The sequence below is a fragment of the Scyliorhinus canicula genome, chromosome 4 (genome assembly GCF_902713615.1).
Source record: "Scyliorhinus canicula chromosome 4, sScyCan1.1, whole genome shotgun sequence".
Taxonomy (NCBI): Eukaryota; Metazoa; Chordata; class Chondrichthyes; order Carcharhiniformes; family Scyliorhinidae; genus Scyliorhinus; species Scyliorhinus canicula.
Genome location: NC_052149.1, coordinates 105,224,273 through 105,242,898, shown reverse-complemented (window position 1 = coordinate 105,242,898; position 18,626 = coordinate 105,224,273). Strand labels below are relative to the sequence as shown.

The 18,626-nt window shown below is 49.7% G+C and overlaps 1 protein-coding gene across 1 annotated transcript; it reads right to left on the bottom strand.

Moving 5' to 3' along the window:
• Positions 1–15,123: 15,123 nt before the first annotated feature.
• Positions 15,124–18,315, bottom strand: LOC119964151 (tumor necrosis factor ligand superfamily member 6-like). The gene is made up of 4 exons (XM_038793444.1): positions 18,067–18,315; positions 17,929–17,968; positions 17,378–17,434; positions 15,124–15,518 (listed from the first exon to the last, which is right to left on the bottom strand). The coding sequence occupies exons 1-4, from the start codon at positions 18,301–18,303 to the stop codon at positions 15,124–15,126; spliced, it is 729 nt and encodes a 242-aa protein (XP_038649372.1). The 5' UTR covers positions 18,304–18,315.
• Positions 18,316–18,626: the final 311 nt, after the last annotated feature.

Below are 18,626 nucleotides of genomic sequence, written 5' to 3'. Positions count from 1 at the left end.
ACTTTTACATAAATCAGCTATAACTGTTTGCACCTGTGCTGTCATTAGTGGATTGAGCTTGCATGGGTGTTTAATTGGAACATCATTTCTGATACCTGCATCATGCGTAAATACTTTTGTATGTCTTAAGTTATCCCCCACAGAGCTCTATGTGACTATAATGACTCTTTCAGATCATTTTGATTTTCCTCCGCAAGGTAACTCAATAATGTATCCCAATTTTTGAATGTTTCCTCATTGTCCAACTTAATGTGAGGAATGTCAAATTCATAATTGTCTGGATTTATCTCTTCTCTCTGAATTACGGTGATTAAAACTTCCTCCTTCTTTCCTTCTCTATCAAATTACCTTTTGAGCAGATTAACATGAAACATTCTGTGAGTCCTCCTTCGGTCTGGCATTCTTATCAAATAATTCACCTCTCTCAGTATCCTTTCAATCTGATAAGGCCCACCTAAATCTTGTTTTTAATTGCTCCCCTACCTGTGGTAACAATACTAATACTCTCTCCCAACTGACAAATTTACAAATTTTTGATTTCTTATGTGTCACTTTCTTCATTGCCTGTTGCAACATTTTTAAATGCCTTCCAGCTAACTCACTAGCACATAGTCCAACAACATAGTCTCAGACCGCTGACTCACCAACTTCACTTTGACCAATTTAAGTGGTCCTCTTACTTCATGACCAAAAATCAATTTGAATTGACTGAATTTAGTTGATTCATTAGATACATCCCACATTGCAAATAATACAAATGGAATTCCTTTATCCCAATCCTCTGGGTAATCCAGCCAACATGCCCTCAACATGGTCTTTAGAGTTTGATGTCATCTTTCATTAGATTCATTAGATTTCATTGTGATTCCGAATGATACACATGAGGCGGGATTCTCCGACCACCCGCCGGGTCAGAGAATCCCCGGGGGGCGGCGCAGGTCCCGCCTCGCCGCCCTGACGTCGACTGCCATATTCTCCAGTGCTGTTTACGGGCAGAGGAGGGGTTCATGCCACGCCAGCCTGGGGCCCTTGGCAGCGGCCCCCCTAGCAATCCTTCCGGGCCCTGATGGGGCAAGCGGCTGTCCATTTTTAACCAGTCCCGCCACGTTAATCACTCAACTCCCGTACCAGCGGGACCTGACAGGTAAGTCGGTGGGGCAGACGTCAGGGGAGATCTGACCCGGTTGGGGGGGGGGGGGGGGGGGGGGGTGCGCCCACGGTGGTCTGGCCCACAATCGGGGCCTGTTCCGTGGGGTCACTTCTTCCTTCCTTCCGTCCCTTCGGCGCCGGCGTGAGCGGTGCCAACCGCTCCGGTGTCCACCTAGCCCCCAAAAGTGCTTTCGGGGGCTGTTGACGCCAGAATGATTGCCGCTGGTTCTCCCACCGGCATGGGGACTTCGTCCCCAGAAGGGAGAATCCCAGCCGTGGAGTTAAATTGCTTTATTCCTAAGCTATCCATCACTTCCTTGAATAACATCAACTTAAAATTGGATGTTTGATCTGATTGAATTTCTTTTGTGTGTCCATACCTAGTAAAGGTTTAGTTAGCACATCTACAAACCTTCTTGAAGTAATGTTCCTTAAGGGGATGTCTCTGGAAATCCAGTAGGCACACTATGATCATCCGATACTGTTTCCCACTTTTGGTTTTAGGCAGGGGTCCCACGCAATCAGTTAGTAAATGGTTCCTCGAATGTGGGAATGGGCAGCAAAGGTGCTGGTTTGATTACCGCCTGAGGTTTTCCTATTGCCTGACATGTGTGACATGTGCAGCAAACTTTAACTACATTCTTATGCAGTCCAGGCCAATATACATTTATTGTATTTTTGCTTGCGTCTTCTTTAGTCCTAAATGACCCCTGACTGGAACGACATGTGCTACCCACAAAGCCTCCTTTCCAATCCCACTGGTAATACCACTTGATGAACTGCTGCATATTTTTCATCTTCTCGAATATGTAACAGAATCCATTTTCTCATTAATACGTTGGGCTCGATTCTCTGTTTCGGAGACAAAGTGCTGATGCTGGGACTGAATCGGTGCACTTGCACAACAAAATTGGTGCCGGCTCCAGACCAATTCATCAACCGTTAATGGGATAGCGCCGGCGCCATGCAGAACACGATCGATTCCAATGAAAAAGGATGTCCGATTCTCCAAGGTCAGGATTGACACTCGAGAGGCTGGCAAGCTACAGCCTCATATTAACACTCCGCTCCCCACATACACTCATCCCAGCCAACAAGTAGAGCGGCACCCTGTACCCTGGGATGGGAACGAGGCTGCATGCCCCCCACCGTACACTGAGCCTGGGCACAGGTGGCAGAGGTCATGAGCGCCGGGGGCCCCACTGCCAGGACCGATCGGCAGTCAGTGCCCCAAAAAGCTGCACAGCCTTCTCAAGGTGGCCAGGGTGAGTAGCCAGTTCAGTGCCCTTGGCACAAACCCTGTCCCAAATACCCGTAACCCCCCCCCCCACCCCTAGGGCGACCAGCCCCCACCCTCCGGCAATGTGCGTGCTCGCCATCCTGCACCACATGCCAGTACCCATACCGGCCACCAAGGCTACATGCCCCGGCCATGCAGGCAATTCACCTCCTGTGCTGCATGCGTCCGACTGCCTAATACTTTGCCGTTGCTGTCTCCCACCCCCACCGCCAGGAAAAGGCGACGCCTAATTGCTGGAAGAGTGAGAGGACTGGAGGGGGACCGCTGGATCTGTGGCACCTCACCGCAGCGAAGCTGGATCTGGTTGGTGGGCCCAGACATAGGGCAGTCACCGAGGTGGAAGTCAGCATTGGGTGAGCAAGCGAGACCCTGCTGAGTTGTGGTTCCTCATGGCACATATAGCACCATCCCCACATCACCCCCCCCCCCCCCCCCCACCCTGTCACAGGCAGCTGTGTACCTGGGCCACCTGGACATTGCAGTGGCGCACTAGGGCGTGGCCCAGCCACAGCGGGTCATGACTGAGGATGTCAGTGGCATTGCCTAGCCGCTGGCTGACCTGAGCCAATCAGAGGGAGGTGGCACAGTCACTGGGTGATGTGGCACAGACCCAGAGAGAGGTGGTGCAGTCACTGGCTGATGTGGCACAGACCCAGAATGTGGTGGCACAGTCACTGGATGACATGGCACAGTCCCAGAGGGAGGTGCTCCACTCCCTGTGCACCATGGCCTCCAGTTGGCAGGCAGCCTCAGAGGTTAGCTCCACTCACATCCCCATCCCGAGGAGAAGCCAGGGGGCATTCGGTCACCCCGAGAGAGGAGGAGTCGATAGGTCCCATGCCGGTGAGACCCACAGGGTTAGTGCCGGAACAGAACAGCGCCTCGGACACCCCCATCCTATCCCTAGTTAATCTGATGGGCAGAGGGGAAAACAGAGTAGCACCATGCCTCCTGGGACACCCGAGCAGCACCTGAGCCCACAGGCATTGTTGTAGCGAGTCTCCACTTCAGTCTGTGGCCTCCAGATTGGCAACCCCTGCTGCCCTGAAGCCATTCCTCAGCCGGGGATGTGCCTCGAAGAGGTCATAAACCATCGACTGTGCCAGAATGAAAGCATTGTGCACACTATCTGGGTATCGGGCGCAGACGTGCATGATGTGCAGCTCATGGTCACACACCAGCTGCACGTTCATCGAGTGGAACTCCTTTTGATTTGTAAAGATTGGCCCATAATTGTGGGCCAATGGTCATAGGGCAACATGTATCCTATTGGTCATCCCCGGACCTGGGACATCCGGGTGATGACGGGGAACACCACTTCCTGGGCATCCTTATGGGCTCTGTCACATTGAAATGGATTTATTCTGCCTACTGGGCATATAGGGTCTCTGTGACGGTATGCACATGCGCACCAAGCTCTGTGAGATCCCGGACAAAACCCCAATTGGCGCCTGGAAGGACCCTGTGGCATAGAGGTTCAGGGCGACCATCACCTTGACTGCCATCGGGTGCAGGTGTCCTCCCCCATTCCCCCACAGTGTCAGGTGCTCCATGATCTGGCAGATATGTCACACTTTCCCCCTGCTCAGTTGGAGTCTTTGACGGCATTACCGGTCTGGCAGGTCCTCGAATGATAGGCGAGGCCACATGCGATGCCTCCTTTACACCTCCACCTCCTCCTCCTCCTTGGCCTATGGGCGGCCGGCTCTCCATCCTCAGCAGCTGCCTCCTGTTCCTCTGGGGCAGGCTCTGCTGCTGCAGCTTCTTCCTCATCGAGTGGCTCCAGCTCCTATTGCCTCACCCAGGACTGTGGTGACCAGCAGGAAGGCCACCATTGCTGGTTGAATTCCAATATCCATTGTCTACAGGGATGAAAGGGCAACATGTTAGCATAGTGTGTACCCCCACGTCCAACCTGGTTCAACGGGGTATATGGTAGCCCCAGCTGGCACTGTGGACCCTGCCCCTGTATGCCCCCCTCCCCCCTTCCGCATCTCTTTACCCTTGACCCCGTCGATTCCCGGCACCATGGGGACCTCTGGCCCTGGTGCCTGTCCCTGCTGCCAGGGTCCGTCGGCAGGCACTGCCTCTGCCAACAGTCGCTTCATGGCCCCCCATCCAGCGCTCCCTTGTAATGGCTACTGTGGCCGTTGCACTTGGATGGCCATGTGTTGCCCCGCCAGTGTGTGGCGGCTGGTTGGGGAGAGGGTTGGTATCGCGGAGTGTGGGGTGCGGGGTTGGTGAGGTAGGTGCATCCGTATAGCCGGTGTCACGCTGCAGAGCCACTGGCCACGGTGGGTGGTCAGTGGGGTGCGCAGCAAGATGGCTGCCTTGCAGGCTGTGGCAATAGCGGTCCTTGACTGGACACCCCGGACCCGTGGGTGTCACCCCGGCTTCACTGCCATCCCGGGGTCATGCCCTGTCACCTCTGACAGCACAACATCCCCGTCAGTGATGTCAGCCCTGACTTTGAAGCTAAAGACCTCGGCCAGGATTTTCTGGTCACACTCGCGACAGCCCAAAGTCGGTCAACTTTCAGAAGGAAAGGAAAATCTCACGCCTAGGGCCCAGAACCTTCAACTTGGAGGCAAGAGTGCTCCCAACCGAATCACAACAGACAATGCTATTCACAGTATGTATCAAGGATTTGGATGAGGGAACCAAGTGTAACATGTCTAAGTTTGCTGATAACACAAAACCAGATAGGAATGTGAGTGGTGAGCAGGATGTTGAGATGCTTGAAGGCGATTTAGACAAGTTGAGTGAGTGGGCCAATACATGATAGATATGATATAATACATGTAAGTGTGAAGTTATCCACTTTGGTAGAAAAATAGAATGGCAGAGTATTACTTAAATGGCAAATTATGACGTACAAAAGGCCTTGGTTGTCCTTGTACACCAGTCGCTGAAAGCAATCCTGAAGGTGCAGCAAGCAGTTAGGAAAGCAAATGTATGTTGATCTTCAGTGTTCATTGCAAGAGGATTTGAGTACAGGAATAAGGATGTCTTACTGCAGCTCCACAGGGTCTTGGTGAGACCTGTTGCTCTGTTTATTTGGTTATAAATATGGCGGTCAATATGGGTGTGGTGAATGTGATTCACACTATATATAGTTGCCAATATCACTCCATGTATATATGTTCGTTATCTACCCATTGTAAGTGCAGTTGCACTATCCGACCACCAAGGGGGAGTCGCTCTGGGAGTACGCGAGAGTTTGTACTGGGCTCATCCCTTGGCTCCGCCCAGGACTCCTCCCCCTGGGACCGATGTATAAAGATCAGTGCCTTAGAGCCAGCCTGTCAGTTCACCTGAAGTTCAATGACGAACAGGCTATCTCTATTGTAAGTGTATTAAAGCCTCTGTTCAGATCCAACTACACGTGTTTGCTGAATTGATGGTTCCATCAATTTAATACACTTAAGAAGCTGCCGAAGTAAAGCATGGAATCCGCTCTAAAACCAGGACATCTAGAACTCGATCCGCAGGATGCAGAGGCGAAAGAAACCTTGTGCCACTGGCTGAAATGTTTTAAGGCCTACCTGGCCGAAATCAGCACTGCTGAAACTACGGAGGAACAAAAGCTCAGCCTGCTGCACGTGAGGGTAAGCCACAGAATTTCTACACAATTAAATTCAGCCGGTTCCTACACCGCTGCACTGGCGATTTTGGACAAAATGTATATTAGGCCCATGAACAAGGTCTTTGCCCGCCATGTGTTCACGACTTGCCGACAACGAGCTACTGAAACTTTAGCTGAATTTGCACGCGAGTTGAACAATCTCTCAAATGACTGCAATTACCAGGCCGTAACCGCGGCCGAACATAGGGAGCTTGCTGTGCGGGATGTTTTAGTAGCGGGCCTTCGATCTAGCTATGTACGCCAGAGACTATTAGAAAATGGGGCCCAGGGCTTAAAGACTACCGTAGAGGCTGCTATCACGATGGAAATTTCCTTCGGCAGCATCAACTCGTTTCCCGCGGACCCCGCTAACCCCGCATGGGCCCCCGACCTGAGGATCACCCAAGCCTGTGCCGCAAGGCCCCCCCAGCTATCGCGCTGCCACAGCCGGTCGCCCTACTGTCCCAGTCAAATACTCAAACTATCCAGCTGCTCCAGCTAATTACTCAGCTTCCCCAGCCAACTACTCAGCTCGCCAAACCAGTTATTCAACTGCTCCAGCCTGCCACTATTCAGCTCCCCAAACCAGTTATTCAACTGCTCCAGCCTGCCACTTCTGTGGACAAAGCCAGCACCCGCGGCAGCACTGCTCAGCCCGATCCGCGACCTGCAGCAACTGCGGGAAGAAAGGCCACTATGCTGGAGTGTGCCTCGGCAGAAGGGCCCCAGCCCTCAACACCCCAACAGTCCAAAAACATCGCCCCCAGCACCAGCAGGCCCGCGGCGCCCAAAACGCTGCGACCTACGCTCAGGCTCCGCCCTCTCCCGCCGCGTGCAATCCATGGGGGCCGCCATCTTGGCAAACCTCCACCATGCGGCCAGCCACGTGCGATTCATGGGGGCCGCCATCTTGGACGCCACCTTCATCACCACCCTCCATGTGCGATCCACGGGCCCTAGCTGCATCCCCAGACTCAAACAGCTCATCGGAGGAGTATCACTTCCCCGGGCAGTCACCACATGGTCCGCAACTCAGCGCAGTGTTCCTGCATCAAGCTCAACAGAACGCAGCGGCATCTACTCGACAGGACGCCCGATCTGAAGAATTCGACTCCCCCGGGCACCCACCATGCGGCCCGCAACTCAACATGGTCACCCTCGACCAATCTCGCCCCAAGCATCTGAGAAATTCGATGACGGAGGTCCAGATCAACGGGTACAACACGTCGTGCCTCTTTGACTCTGGGAGCACAGAGAGCTTCATACACCCAGAGCTGGTAAGACACTGTTCCCTCCCTATTTATCCCATTAACCAAACTATCGCCCTCGCTTCGGGCTCCCATTCCATCCAAATCCAAGGCCGCACTACAGCAACACTAACGATTCGAGGCGCTAGCTATTCCAAATTTAAACTGTATGTCTTGCCCGACCTCTGTGCGCCACTCCTCTTCGGCTTGGATTTCCAATGTAACCTCAAGAGTCTCACCCTCAGCTTTGGCGGGCCCCTGCCCCCACTCACTATCTGCAGCCTCGCCACACTGCGCATCGCCCCCCCTCCACTCTTCACCAACCTCACCCCGGATTGCAAACCGGTAGCCACCCGCAGCAGGCGGTACAGCCTGCAGGATAGGGTATTTATCAGAACGGAGGTCCGAAGGCTGCTCAGTGAGGGGATAATAGAGGCCAGTAACAGTCCCTGGAGAGCTCAGGTGGTGGTCGTCAAGACCGGGGAAAAATTCTGCATGGTCGTCGATTATAGCCAGACCATCAATCGCTTTACGCTCCTGGACGCGTATCCCCTCCCCAGAATCGCAGACATGGTAAACCAGATCGCCCAATATCGGGTATTTTCCACGGTGGATCTGAAGTCTGCATACCACCAGCTCCCAATCCGGCTGGAGGACCGCCACTACACGGTGTTCGAGGCAGATGGCCGCCTCTTCCATTTCCTCCGGGTTCCCTTCGGCGTCACTAACGGGGTTTCGGTGTTCCAACGAGCAATGGACCGAATGGTGGACCAGTACAGGCTGCGGGCCACGTTTCCGAATCTGGATAATGTTACCATCTGTGGCCATGATCAGCAGGACCACAACGCCAACCTCCACCGTTATCTCCAGACGGCCCAAAAATTAAACCTTACATATAACAAGGAGAAATGCGTGTTCCGCACAAACAGACTGGCCATCCTCGGCTACGCCGTGGAGAACGGAGTCCTGGGCCCAGACCCGGACCGCATCTTAGAACTCCCCCTCCCCCATGGACCCAAGGCCCTCAAACGGTGCTTGGGGCTCTTTTCGTACTACGCCCAGTGGGTCCCCCAATATGCGGACAAAGCCCGCCCACTCTTCAAGGCCACACTATTTCCCCTGTCTGCTGAGGCACGCCAGGCCTTCAGCTGCATCAGGGACGACATCGCCAAAGCAGCCATGCGGGCGGTAGATGAATCCACTCCCTTTCAGGTTGAGAGCGACGCCTCAGAGGTAGCGCTAGCAGCCACTTTAAACCAAGCAGGGCGGCACTTTGCATTTTTCTCCCGTACCCTCTCCGCTTCAGAACTCCGACACTCCTCAGTCGAGAAGGAAGCACAAGCCATCGTGGAGGCTGTCCGACACTGGAGGCACTACCTCGCAGGTAGGAGGTTCACCCTCATTACCAACCAACGGTCGGTCGCCTTCATGTTCAACAACTCACAAAGGGGCAAAATTAAAAATGGCAAAATTCTTCGGTGGAGGATTGAACTCTCCACCTACAATTACGATATCAAATATCGACCGGGGAAGCTCAACGAGCCCTCGGATGCCCTATCCCGCGGGACATGCGCCAGCGCGCAAATCAGCCGCCTAAAAGCCATCCACGATGACCTCTGCCACCCAGGGGTCACCCGGCTCGCCCACTACATCAGAGCCCGAAACCTGCCTTTCTCCAACGAGGAGGTAAAAGCGGTCACCAGGGACTGTCCGATCTGTGCTGAGTGCGAACCACACTTCTATAGACCAGACAGGGCCCACCTGGTCAAGGCTTCTAGGCCCTTTGAATGCCTTGCGATCGATTTCAAAGGGCCACTCCCCTCCACTCACAAAAACATTTACTTCCTTAACATTATTGACGAGTTCTCCCGATTCCCCTTCGCCATCCCATGCCCCGATATGACCTCCCACACAGTCATTAGGGCCCTGCATAGTGTCTTCACCCTGTTCGGTTTCCCCAGCTACGTGCACAGCGACCGGGGTGCGTCCTATATGAGCGACGAGCTGCGTCAGTACCTGCTCGACAAGGGCATCGCCTCGAGCAGGACTACCAGTTACAACCCCAGGGGGAACGGGCAGGTGGAGAGGGAGAACGCGACGGTCTGGAAGACCGTCCTACTGACCCTCAGGTCCAGGAAGCTCCAAGTTTCCGAATGGCAGGAAGTCCTCCCTGACACGCTCCACGAAATTAGATCCCTCCTGTGTACAGCTAACAACCAAACCCCCCCACGAGCGGCTCTTCATTTTTTCCAGGGGCACTACCACAGGGGTCTCACTTCCGGCGTGGCTGAGGACACCAGGCCCGGTTCTCCTAAGGAAGCACGTCAGGGCGCACAAGACCGACCCCATTGTTGAAAAGGTGCGCCTGCTTCATTCCAACCCACAGTACGCATTTGTTGAGTTCCCGGATGGTCGCCAGGACACAGTATCCCTCTGGGACCTGGCACCCGCTGGATCCAGCCCCCCATCTACCCCCACCGAGGAACTCCTTTCCCTGTTCCCTATGCGGCCGCCCCCTTGCGCCCCCGATTCTGCGAGCTCACCCCACCAGTCCCGAGCGTCAGCACCAGCCTACCGCCCGTGCCCCCAGTCTCCATTCGACCAGGAGGTGTATGAGGCTCGGACAAGACTCGCCCCGGAGCCGACAACCGTACCCCAGACCTCGATGCCCGCCCAGCCACCGCAAGAGGCTGAAACCCCGGTGCTCCGCAGATCAAAACGGACAATTCGTCCACCGGACAGACTGACTCTTTGAGCCATCACCCCTGCCGGACTTGATTTTTTTAACAGGGGGTGAATGTGGTGAATGCGATTCGCACTATATATAGTTGCCAATATCACACCATGTATATATGTTCGTTATCTACCCATTGTAAGTGCAGTTGCACTATCCGACCACCAGGGGGAGTCGCTCTGGGGGTACGCGAGAGTTTGTACTGGGCTCCTCCCTTGGCTCCGCACAGGACTCCTCCCCCTGAGACCGATGTATAAAGATCAGTGCCTTAGAGCCAGCCTGCCAGTTCACCTGAAGTTCAACGACGAATAGGCTGGCTCTATTGTAAGTGTATTAAAGCCTCTGTTCAGATCCAACTACACGTGTTCGCTGAATTGATGGTTTCATCAATGGGCACCTTCCTTAATCCTAATTATGTCTACTTTCAGAGTCGCCAGGTATCTCTCGATACCGCCACAAGGTTCAACCCGAATACTGATCAAAGAGCCAATGCACCAGTTAGTTAGTTCAAAGTCAATACTATTTATTTACACACACAGTAGGATCTACACATGCAAAAAGTACTACAAACTAAACTATCTCTAACGCTACGCGTATATTTAACTTTGGGTGCCCACTCAGTCAGAGGAACAATGGCTGTTGTTCAGATCTGACGTTGTTGGGTTCGAAGAGGTACAGGAGAACAGCTAAGGTCGTCCGTCTGGTAGCGAGCGTTGACCTTGAATTTACTTGCTTCTGGTGATGCTGGCGGACGGGTCTCTCCGCTTTGAGAGCCAAGTCCAAGAGAGCGAATCTCTCGTGGGGTTTCCTTCTTATACTTGGAGGGGTTTCGCGCGCTTTTAGGCGGGGCTTAAACCTGGCCCCAATTAATTGGGCCGCTTCTCGATTATTGTTATCGATCTTGCCCAATAAAGGGGTGGGTGCCCTGATGGTTGGGCGTGTCTTAGATGGCCGATGGCCTTGCTTTGTTTGTGTCTTTCTGGTGCCGGGATGTCTGCAACAGTATCAACTACCTGAGTGTTCGTCCTTTGTTTCCCGGAGCTGGGCCATCAATATGCTGACCAATCCAGAGTTTCGATTCCGTCTGGTAACTGCTTCCCAAATATACATTCAGGCACTGTGCCTGCTTGCTGTCTAGTATTGTCCACATTTCCCTACATTCTTTGTGAGCGTCCATTTTGTGTTCTGGAAGTGGCCATCCCAAATGGCTACAGACCACACCTGGGGTATAGTGTGCAGTGTTGATCTCCTTACCTAAGAAAGGATATACTTGCCATAGAAGGGAGCCAAGCGAAGATTCAGAAGACTGATTCCTGGGATGGTAGAATTGTCATGGGTGGAGAGATTGGATCGACAGGGCCTGTATTCACCGGAGTTTAGAAGAATGAAAGGCGATCTCATCGAATCGTGTCGAATGCTGACACGGCTGGACGGACTGGATGTTGTTTTCCATTGCTGAGGAGTCTAGAAGGAAGGGGTCACAGTCTCAGGATATGGGATAGACCATTTAGGACTGAGATGAGGAGAAACATCTTCACTCAGGGGATGGTGAACCTGTGGAATTCTCTACCACTACTGCTGGAGAATGGCTGTTAGATAGAGTGTCAGCCATGATCATATTGAATGGTGGAGCAGGCTCAGGCGGCCGGCTGGTCTACTCCTGCTTCAATTTTCTATGTTTTTATGTTAAAAACAGCAATGGAAGCTATTCATTTGGTGGGAAAACCTTCTGATACCAGTGGAATTAGAATAGCCATTGATCCAGTTTTATACCATGCAGTCCAGTGTCCACTGTACAGTACTGGATAACTTTATGTCCGGTGTTTTTATTTTGGAGTCACTAACATTGCAAATGGTCACAGCAAGACCGTCCTTATGCCTCACACACTGACCATTGTGCTGTAGTAAAGCACCAGGCCTGTGCTTATTCCTTTCCCAATTGTTTTGCTTGCTGCTCATTATCATTTAGTTGCTGGGAGACCCGCGATGATGTCATCTCCATGCGTGGTATGGTGCTGATGATGTGTGCACCATGCCCCTCCCCTAGCCACTGCCAGTATTCTGGTTGGAGTCTTATCTAACACAAAGAAAAATGGTTGTGGTTGTTAGAGGTCATGTCTGCAGTAGTTCCTCAGGTTAGTGCCCTCGGCCCAACCATCTTTAGCTCTTCCATCATTCACCTTTCTTCCATCATGAGGTCAGAAGTGGGGATGTTCGCAGATTACGGCACAATGTTCAGCACCATTCGCGACTTGTCTGATGCTGCAGAAGTCCATGTCCATTTGCAGAAAGACATGAACAATATTCAGGCTTGGACTGATAAGCAGCAAGTAACATTTGTGTCATACAAGTACCAAGCAATGACCAACTCCAGCAAGAGAGGACCGAAACACCGCCCCTTGGCAATCAATGGCATTACCATCACTGACTCTCTCCCCCCCCCCCCCCCCCCCACCCCATCCTGAGGACTACCATCAAGCAGAAACTGAACTGGATTAGCCATATAATTGCTGTGGCTACAAGAGAAGGTCAGAGGCTGGGAATTCTGCGGCAAGTAACTCGGCTCTTGACTTCCCAAAGCCTGTCCACCATCTACCGGGCACAAGTCAGGAGCCTGATGGAATACTCTCCACTGCCTTGATGAGTGCAGCTCCAACAACACTCAAGAAGCTTGACACCATCCAGTCAAAGCAGCCTGCTTCGTTGGCAACTCTTGCCTTAAGTGTCCTTAGTTAAGGCCACCACCTTAAGTATCCACTCCCGCCACCCCCACCACCGGTACACAGTGACAGCAGTGTGTACCATTTTCAAGATGCACTGCAGCAACTCATCAAAGCTTCTTCAACAGCACCTTCCTCACCTATGACCTCTATAACCGAGAAGGACAAGGGCAGCACACACATGGGAACACCACCACCTCCAAGTTCTCCTCCAAGTCACTCACCATCCTGACTTGGAACTATGTCGCCTTTCCTTTTGGTTCAAAATCCTGGAACACTCTTCCTCACGGCTGTTCCTGTGGGTATACCAACACCAGCCTGACTGCAGGCTCAGGAATGTGACTCATGCACCAGCTTCTCATGGGGAATTATGGATGGGCAATAAATGCTGGCTTAGCCAGCGACACTTGCATCCCATGAACAAATAATAAAGAAAACTTCTGGGCCTTGAGAAGTGGCCACTTTGTGGAATGAAGGTTTTGCTCCTGGTCTTAGCTAGGCCATTGCAGGGAAGCTGGGGCATTTTTCACTGGGATGCAAGGGGCAGAACAGGGAAAAGGGACAGGGATGTTATCATACCTCTAACCTCCTCTCATGGCCCGAAGAAAACATTGAGACATCCCTATTTTGGGCTGAAGGTGCTACATAGCTCAGAGTGACTTCTACAAAGTTACTTTTAAAAGGGAAGAAAATAAATTAGGATATTACATCCCCATAAAAAGGAAACAAAAAGTATGCCAATAGATTCCCAAGCACAGATGTTAACTCATTTCAATAACATTTCTTTTTCCAAAATTGAGTTTTATTCATAAATAATTTGCCTTATATTAAAATAAACAAATCTAGGATTTACATTCAACAATTGTCATTGTGGAAGTTATTATTGCACAAAAAACCAATCATAAATTGATTATCATAGTGTGCTGTGTTTTAAAGTGACATAAAATCAAAGGGTCTGTCCAATTGGACATGCTTTGCTGTCACAGGTACTTATTCACATAGAAGAACCACATATCAGTATTGCAACAAACAATCCATATACAATGGTACACTTTCTCAGGCAAAGCCTCTCTACATTTCACTGGGATAAATTTGCATGTCACAACACAGCCAATTCCATTTGCACTCAGACCTAACTTAAGCAGGCTGGAGAAACGAAGAAATCATTATTACAGCCAACAGGTTTGTCACATGTCAAGGGCTATCATGGTTTCCTCTGTTCCAAAAGCTCACTGGGCTAAATCGCTGGCTTTTAAAGCAGACCAAGGCAGGCCAGCAGCACGGTTCAATTCCCGTACCAGCCTCCCCGGACAGGCGCCGGAATGTGGCAACTAGGGGCTTTTCACAGTAACTTCATTGAAGCCTACTCGTGACAAGAAGCGATTTTCATTTTCATTTCAATTTAATTGTGAGGGGGACGTAGAGTGATCTTCTCCCATATTCGCACAGTCCTATTTGTTGCATGTATATTTTCCTCGGATTTTAACTAATGTGCAAGCATGTGATCATAATATTTCCAATCAGTTGCGATTTGCTGCATATTACAATCTGCCTGCCAATGCTGATGCGTCAGGAGACAATAGTCAGAAGGGCAATATGTGGCATCGCAGTGCATCACTGTACGAGCTCACTCTACAAATCTTGCCTCTTTTGTGACACGGTAGCACAGTGGTTAGCACGGTTGCTTCACAGCTCCAGGGTCCCAGATTTGATTCCCGGCTTGCTTCACTGTCTGTGCGGAGTCTGCACATTCTCCCCGTGTCTGCGTGGGTTTCGTCCGGGTGCTCTGGTTTCCTCCCACAGACCAAAGATGTGCAGGTTAGGTAGATTGGCCATGATAAATTGCCCAAAAAGGTTAGGTGGGGCAATTGGGTTACGGATAGGGTGAAAGCGTGGGCTTAGGTAGGGTGCTCTTTCCAAGGGCCGGTGCAGATTCGATGGGCCGAATGGCCTCCTTTTGCACTGTAAATTCAATGATTCTACCATAATGCATTATTGTGTGAATCTGTGGAACTATTTACTATTTCTTTTCACTCCGTACCTCGTCCACCCACTATTTAACCTCACAGGGCAAATATTCGTTCTCAGGCTGGGCCACTGGGGAGGTACCAAGGTGGGGGAGTTAGTGGGGAGGGGAACAGTTTTATCGCCTGGGAAAATGCAAAGGAATATCAAGGTGCATCGTCTTCCCAAGTCTGTTTCCAATTGGGAAATAACATTCCAGACCTTTGGATGAATCAAAACCTAAAGATTTTAAATGGTGGTGCTAGGAACATGAGTGTACTTTTTATTTATTTTTAAATAGAGTTCTTTCTGCTTTTCAATAATATATAAATTAGCAATGTGAATTAAAGCTTATACAATCCAAAGAAAGTTTTGGACTCAGCAAAGTCAACTAGCCTTGAATCTGACACATTGACATAAATGGATTCACCTTTCAAAAGGTGTATTATTCCCGCTTGATAACTATTTGTAGCCCATCCATTCCCAGAACAATAGTTTGTTTTCTTGGCTTCCATTAGAATCAATTCTTTACGATAACGGTCCGTTCGTTTGAACACAATGTGCTCTAAGTTCTTACGGTCACACACGTATGATCTGAAATAAATCTTGGAGTAAACAAAAAAAATTCCAGCTTTGTTGATGACTAGGCCTCTGTCTTTGTATAGGATGCCGCTGGTAAAGGCATGTCCTTTCTGATCATCCCACACGAGTGGGTTGGAACCTGCGGTGATTGAATCTCCTGCAATAAAATCATTGCAAATAAAGATTAACAAACAACCAGACTTCATAGAATTACAGAATTGTTACGGCACAGAAGGAGGCCATCTGGCCCATTGTGTCCGTGCTGGCCCTCTAAATGAGTATCACGACTTAATGCCATTCTATCCAGGTAGACCAAAATGTTCTGGCCGTTCCCACTGACAGGATCTTTCAGATGGCGAACCCTTGCCGCCAACAACGAAAAAAGCCCGTTGACAGCGCGGGACTGAAAAACCTCACCGCCATCCAATGCTGTGGGGGGCGGGGGGTCAGAACATCCCACCCATAAGCATTTAATATCCTCTTGAATGCCTTGATTGAACCTGCCTCCACCATGCTTCCAGACAGTGCCTTCCAGGCCCAAACTACAGAATGTGGGCTAAACACAATGTGCACTGAACGCTCAACTTTAAGTGTTACTTGGAATACTTCTATTACATGAGTGACCAGGATGACAGGCATTGAATGCTTGAAACCAATGTGTCTATTTAGGCAGATACTTGGTAAGGATTATTATGTTACAGTGAATGGAATTTTAAATATAACATAATTTCTAATTCCAATGGATGGGGAAGCTGTGCATCTTCAGTTCCACTAAATCGCAGGCCAGTAAATTAAAACCAACTTTCTGGTAAACTAACATCCTATTTATTTTATAATTAATGGGGAATTGTTTTCATTATACTTGTGAGCAAGCACATACATTCCTTATCTTCTCTCATATGTAAAGAAAATTGATACTTAAAATGTAAATTGATGCAAAACAAGTGCGTTCAGACTTTCTAAAGTTATAATTTTCAGACGTCTAATAGCAGATTCTAGAAATCAAGATTAAGAAGAGTTGGCAAGCTGATATGCTATGATAGTAAATATATATATATATATATATATACAGCAAGTTATTAATTGCTTTGGTGACATCTAGTGGCAACTTAGCAATACTGCACCTATTGATTTTAATTATGTCGAATGGGTGTCTGATTTTGGAGAGCCTCAGACGTAAGAGGACTAGGAACAGGAAATGTTCTACAAATCCATGCATACTTTGTTGAGATTAGTCCAACTTCCTTCTCACCATTATCCCTCAATCCCCTCACACACTAACCAGAAATATATCTAGTTACCCGTTCAATCAGATTTTCTTATAAGGCTCAATGACCTTCCCTTACAGCTTGGTCCGTATGATTGCTTCTCTCTTCTGTGAAACGTTAATTTTCTGACTCTTAAATGATGCTGCCCCCCAGTGCTTGAAGTTTTGGTTCACATGCAACGTTTGGATGAACCTCTTTATCAATCCCTCTTTATCATTTTGAAAACTTCCAATCAGACACCAGGGTGTCGCCCCTCTCCTGGTGCAAACCAATCTAAAGTCCGTAACCTTTCCTCAGACAATTCCTGAGTGCAGGGGGCACTGCTGTTGCTCCATGCTGCACAAATCCAAGGACAAGAGAATACCTTTTGTTTTCTGCATTCTGATTGAATGCCTGTGTCCACTATTAGACAAGCAGCTCAATCTAACACTGATTCAATCCATTCATGGTGATCTTTCAAATAATTACTCTATATTTTACTCCTTATTTTTACAGGTTTGCGGCCGTCAAAGCTGCTTTGCTTTCCTTCTCCTGATGCTGCCCCCAACCCCACCCCCCACCACCCCACATCTCCACTACTCATCTTCCCATTTGGATTTGCCGCCTTGTTTGACCTATCTTTGCTTCTCTGCGCATTTGACTTTATTCCCATTTCTATCTCCTTCCCCCCCTTCCCCCCCCCCCCTTCACATTCCCTTCATTATTCATCTAATCGACACTTCCCACATAACGATTATGAGTTACTGACCTGTGAGGTGTGCTGCTATTCTGAGGTCCTTGGGTGGCTGTGTAAAGTTTTGAGCTCCTATCAAAAGAGGCAAGAAAATGAATGCATAGCAATGAATGACAGAGCAGCCTAGAACATGATAGTCCAAACCAACACAAGCTCATTTACTGGTAAGCTTTCTTTTGCGAGTCAGTTAGTTTGACCGAATCAACAAATTGAATGTAAGAGGACACTAATTGTGAATCTTGGTCCAGTGCCAGGTTACAAGAAGTGAAATCAAACCAGCATTTTCCACACTCCCACCCATTCAAAAATACATCAAAGTCAGTGTCTATGCGGCTGCCCATATTGCCACTGTTAGTTTCCATTCAGTTTGATGCTTGTTGTGCATTGTCTTTCTTATATTATCATTCTCTTCAGAATTTCACGATTGTCTGGTCCCGTCCTAAAGCATGAAATTAACCCTCTGATGTGTGTCAGGGGTCCCAAGGGGCAATAGAAGTACACATGCTGGATGTTCACCTCCTACTTATGAAATATCGCATATTTGCATTAAAGTATCTCACACTCACCAATAATCTTGTGTGCAACTGGACCCTTGCCTCCATTATCCTGATTAAAAAGGGGGAAAAAAAATTAGTTTGAAGATTCTGATCTCGATTGCTTATTTCTCCCACCTCCACCTTCCATTATTCAATGTGGGGATGTACCTGTTTCATTTCTTGGATCTCCTTTTGAAGCTCGAGTAAGTAGACTGTCCCTAGAGCCAGCCCCGCCAGTGCTAGGAGAACCAGGTTCAGAAGTAGAATGGTGCCCACAGTCCTCCAATCCAGTTTTCTCTTTTTCTTCAATGTGGGCAGTGCCCAGGCAGGTGGAGGCACATATGGATTGAGGTTTTGACTGCCATCCACCATAAACACTTGTGGATATAGATAGTTCTGTTGCATGGTGCAGTTACACAGAAGACAAGCCCACGGTTCTGCAGTTCCTACGATGTGCAGTGATCTCCCCTTCGGTAGTCTTTCCACGAGCGGAGTAATCCACTGTCTCACGTATCACAGACCAGGCTTTGAAGTTCTGCTGAAATGCCCAGGCTGGGTTTTTATAGTGATAAGCCAGTCGTGTGTGACACATACCCCTTTTTGATTGAAGTGTGATAACAGCCGACCAAACGTTTCCAAGAGTTACTTCAGAAAAATGTGTGCGTTTTATCGTCAGATCACACAGCATTGTGGTTTGTGCCTAAGCTGTTTTGCAGTCGCTGCCATAA

What these genes read in the sequence shown, in the direction of transcription:
- LOC119964151 (XM_038793444.1), bottom strand. Translation starts at nt 18,303, where the DNA reads ATGCAACAGAACTATCTATATCCACAAGTGTTTATGGTGGATGGCAGT. An exon ending in AGATCCAAGAAATGAAACAG is followed by an intron (nt 17,969 to 18,066) that starts GTACATCCCCAC and finishes CTTTTTAATCAG; the next exon opens with GATAATGGAGGCAAGGGTCC. An exon ending in AGTTGCACACAAGATTATTG is followed by an intron (nt 17,435 to 17,928) that starts GTGAGTGTGAGA and finishes CTCTTTTGATAG; the next exon opens with GAGCTCAAAACTTTACACAG.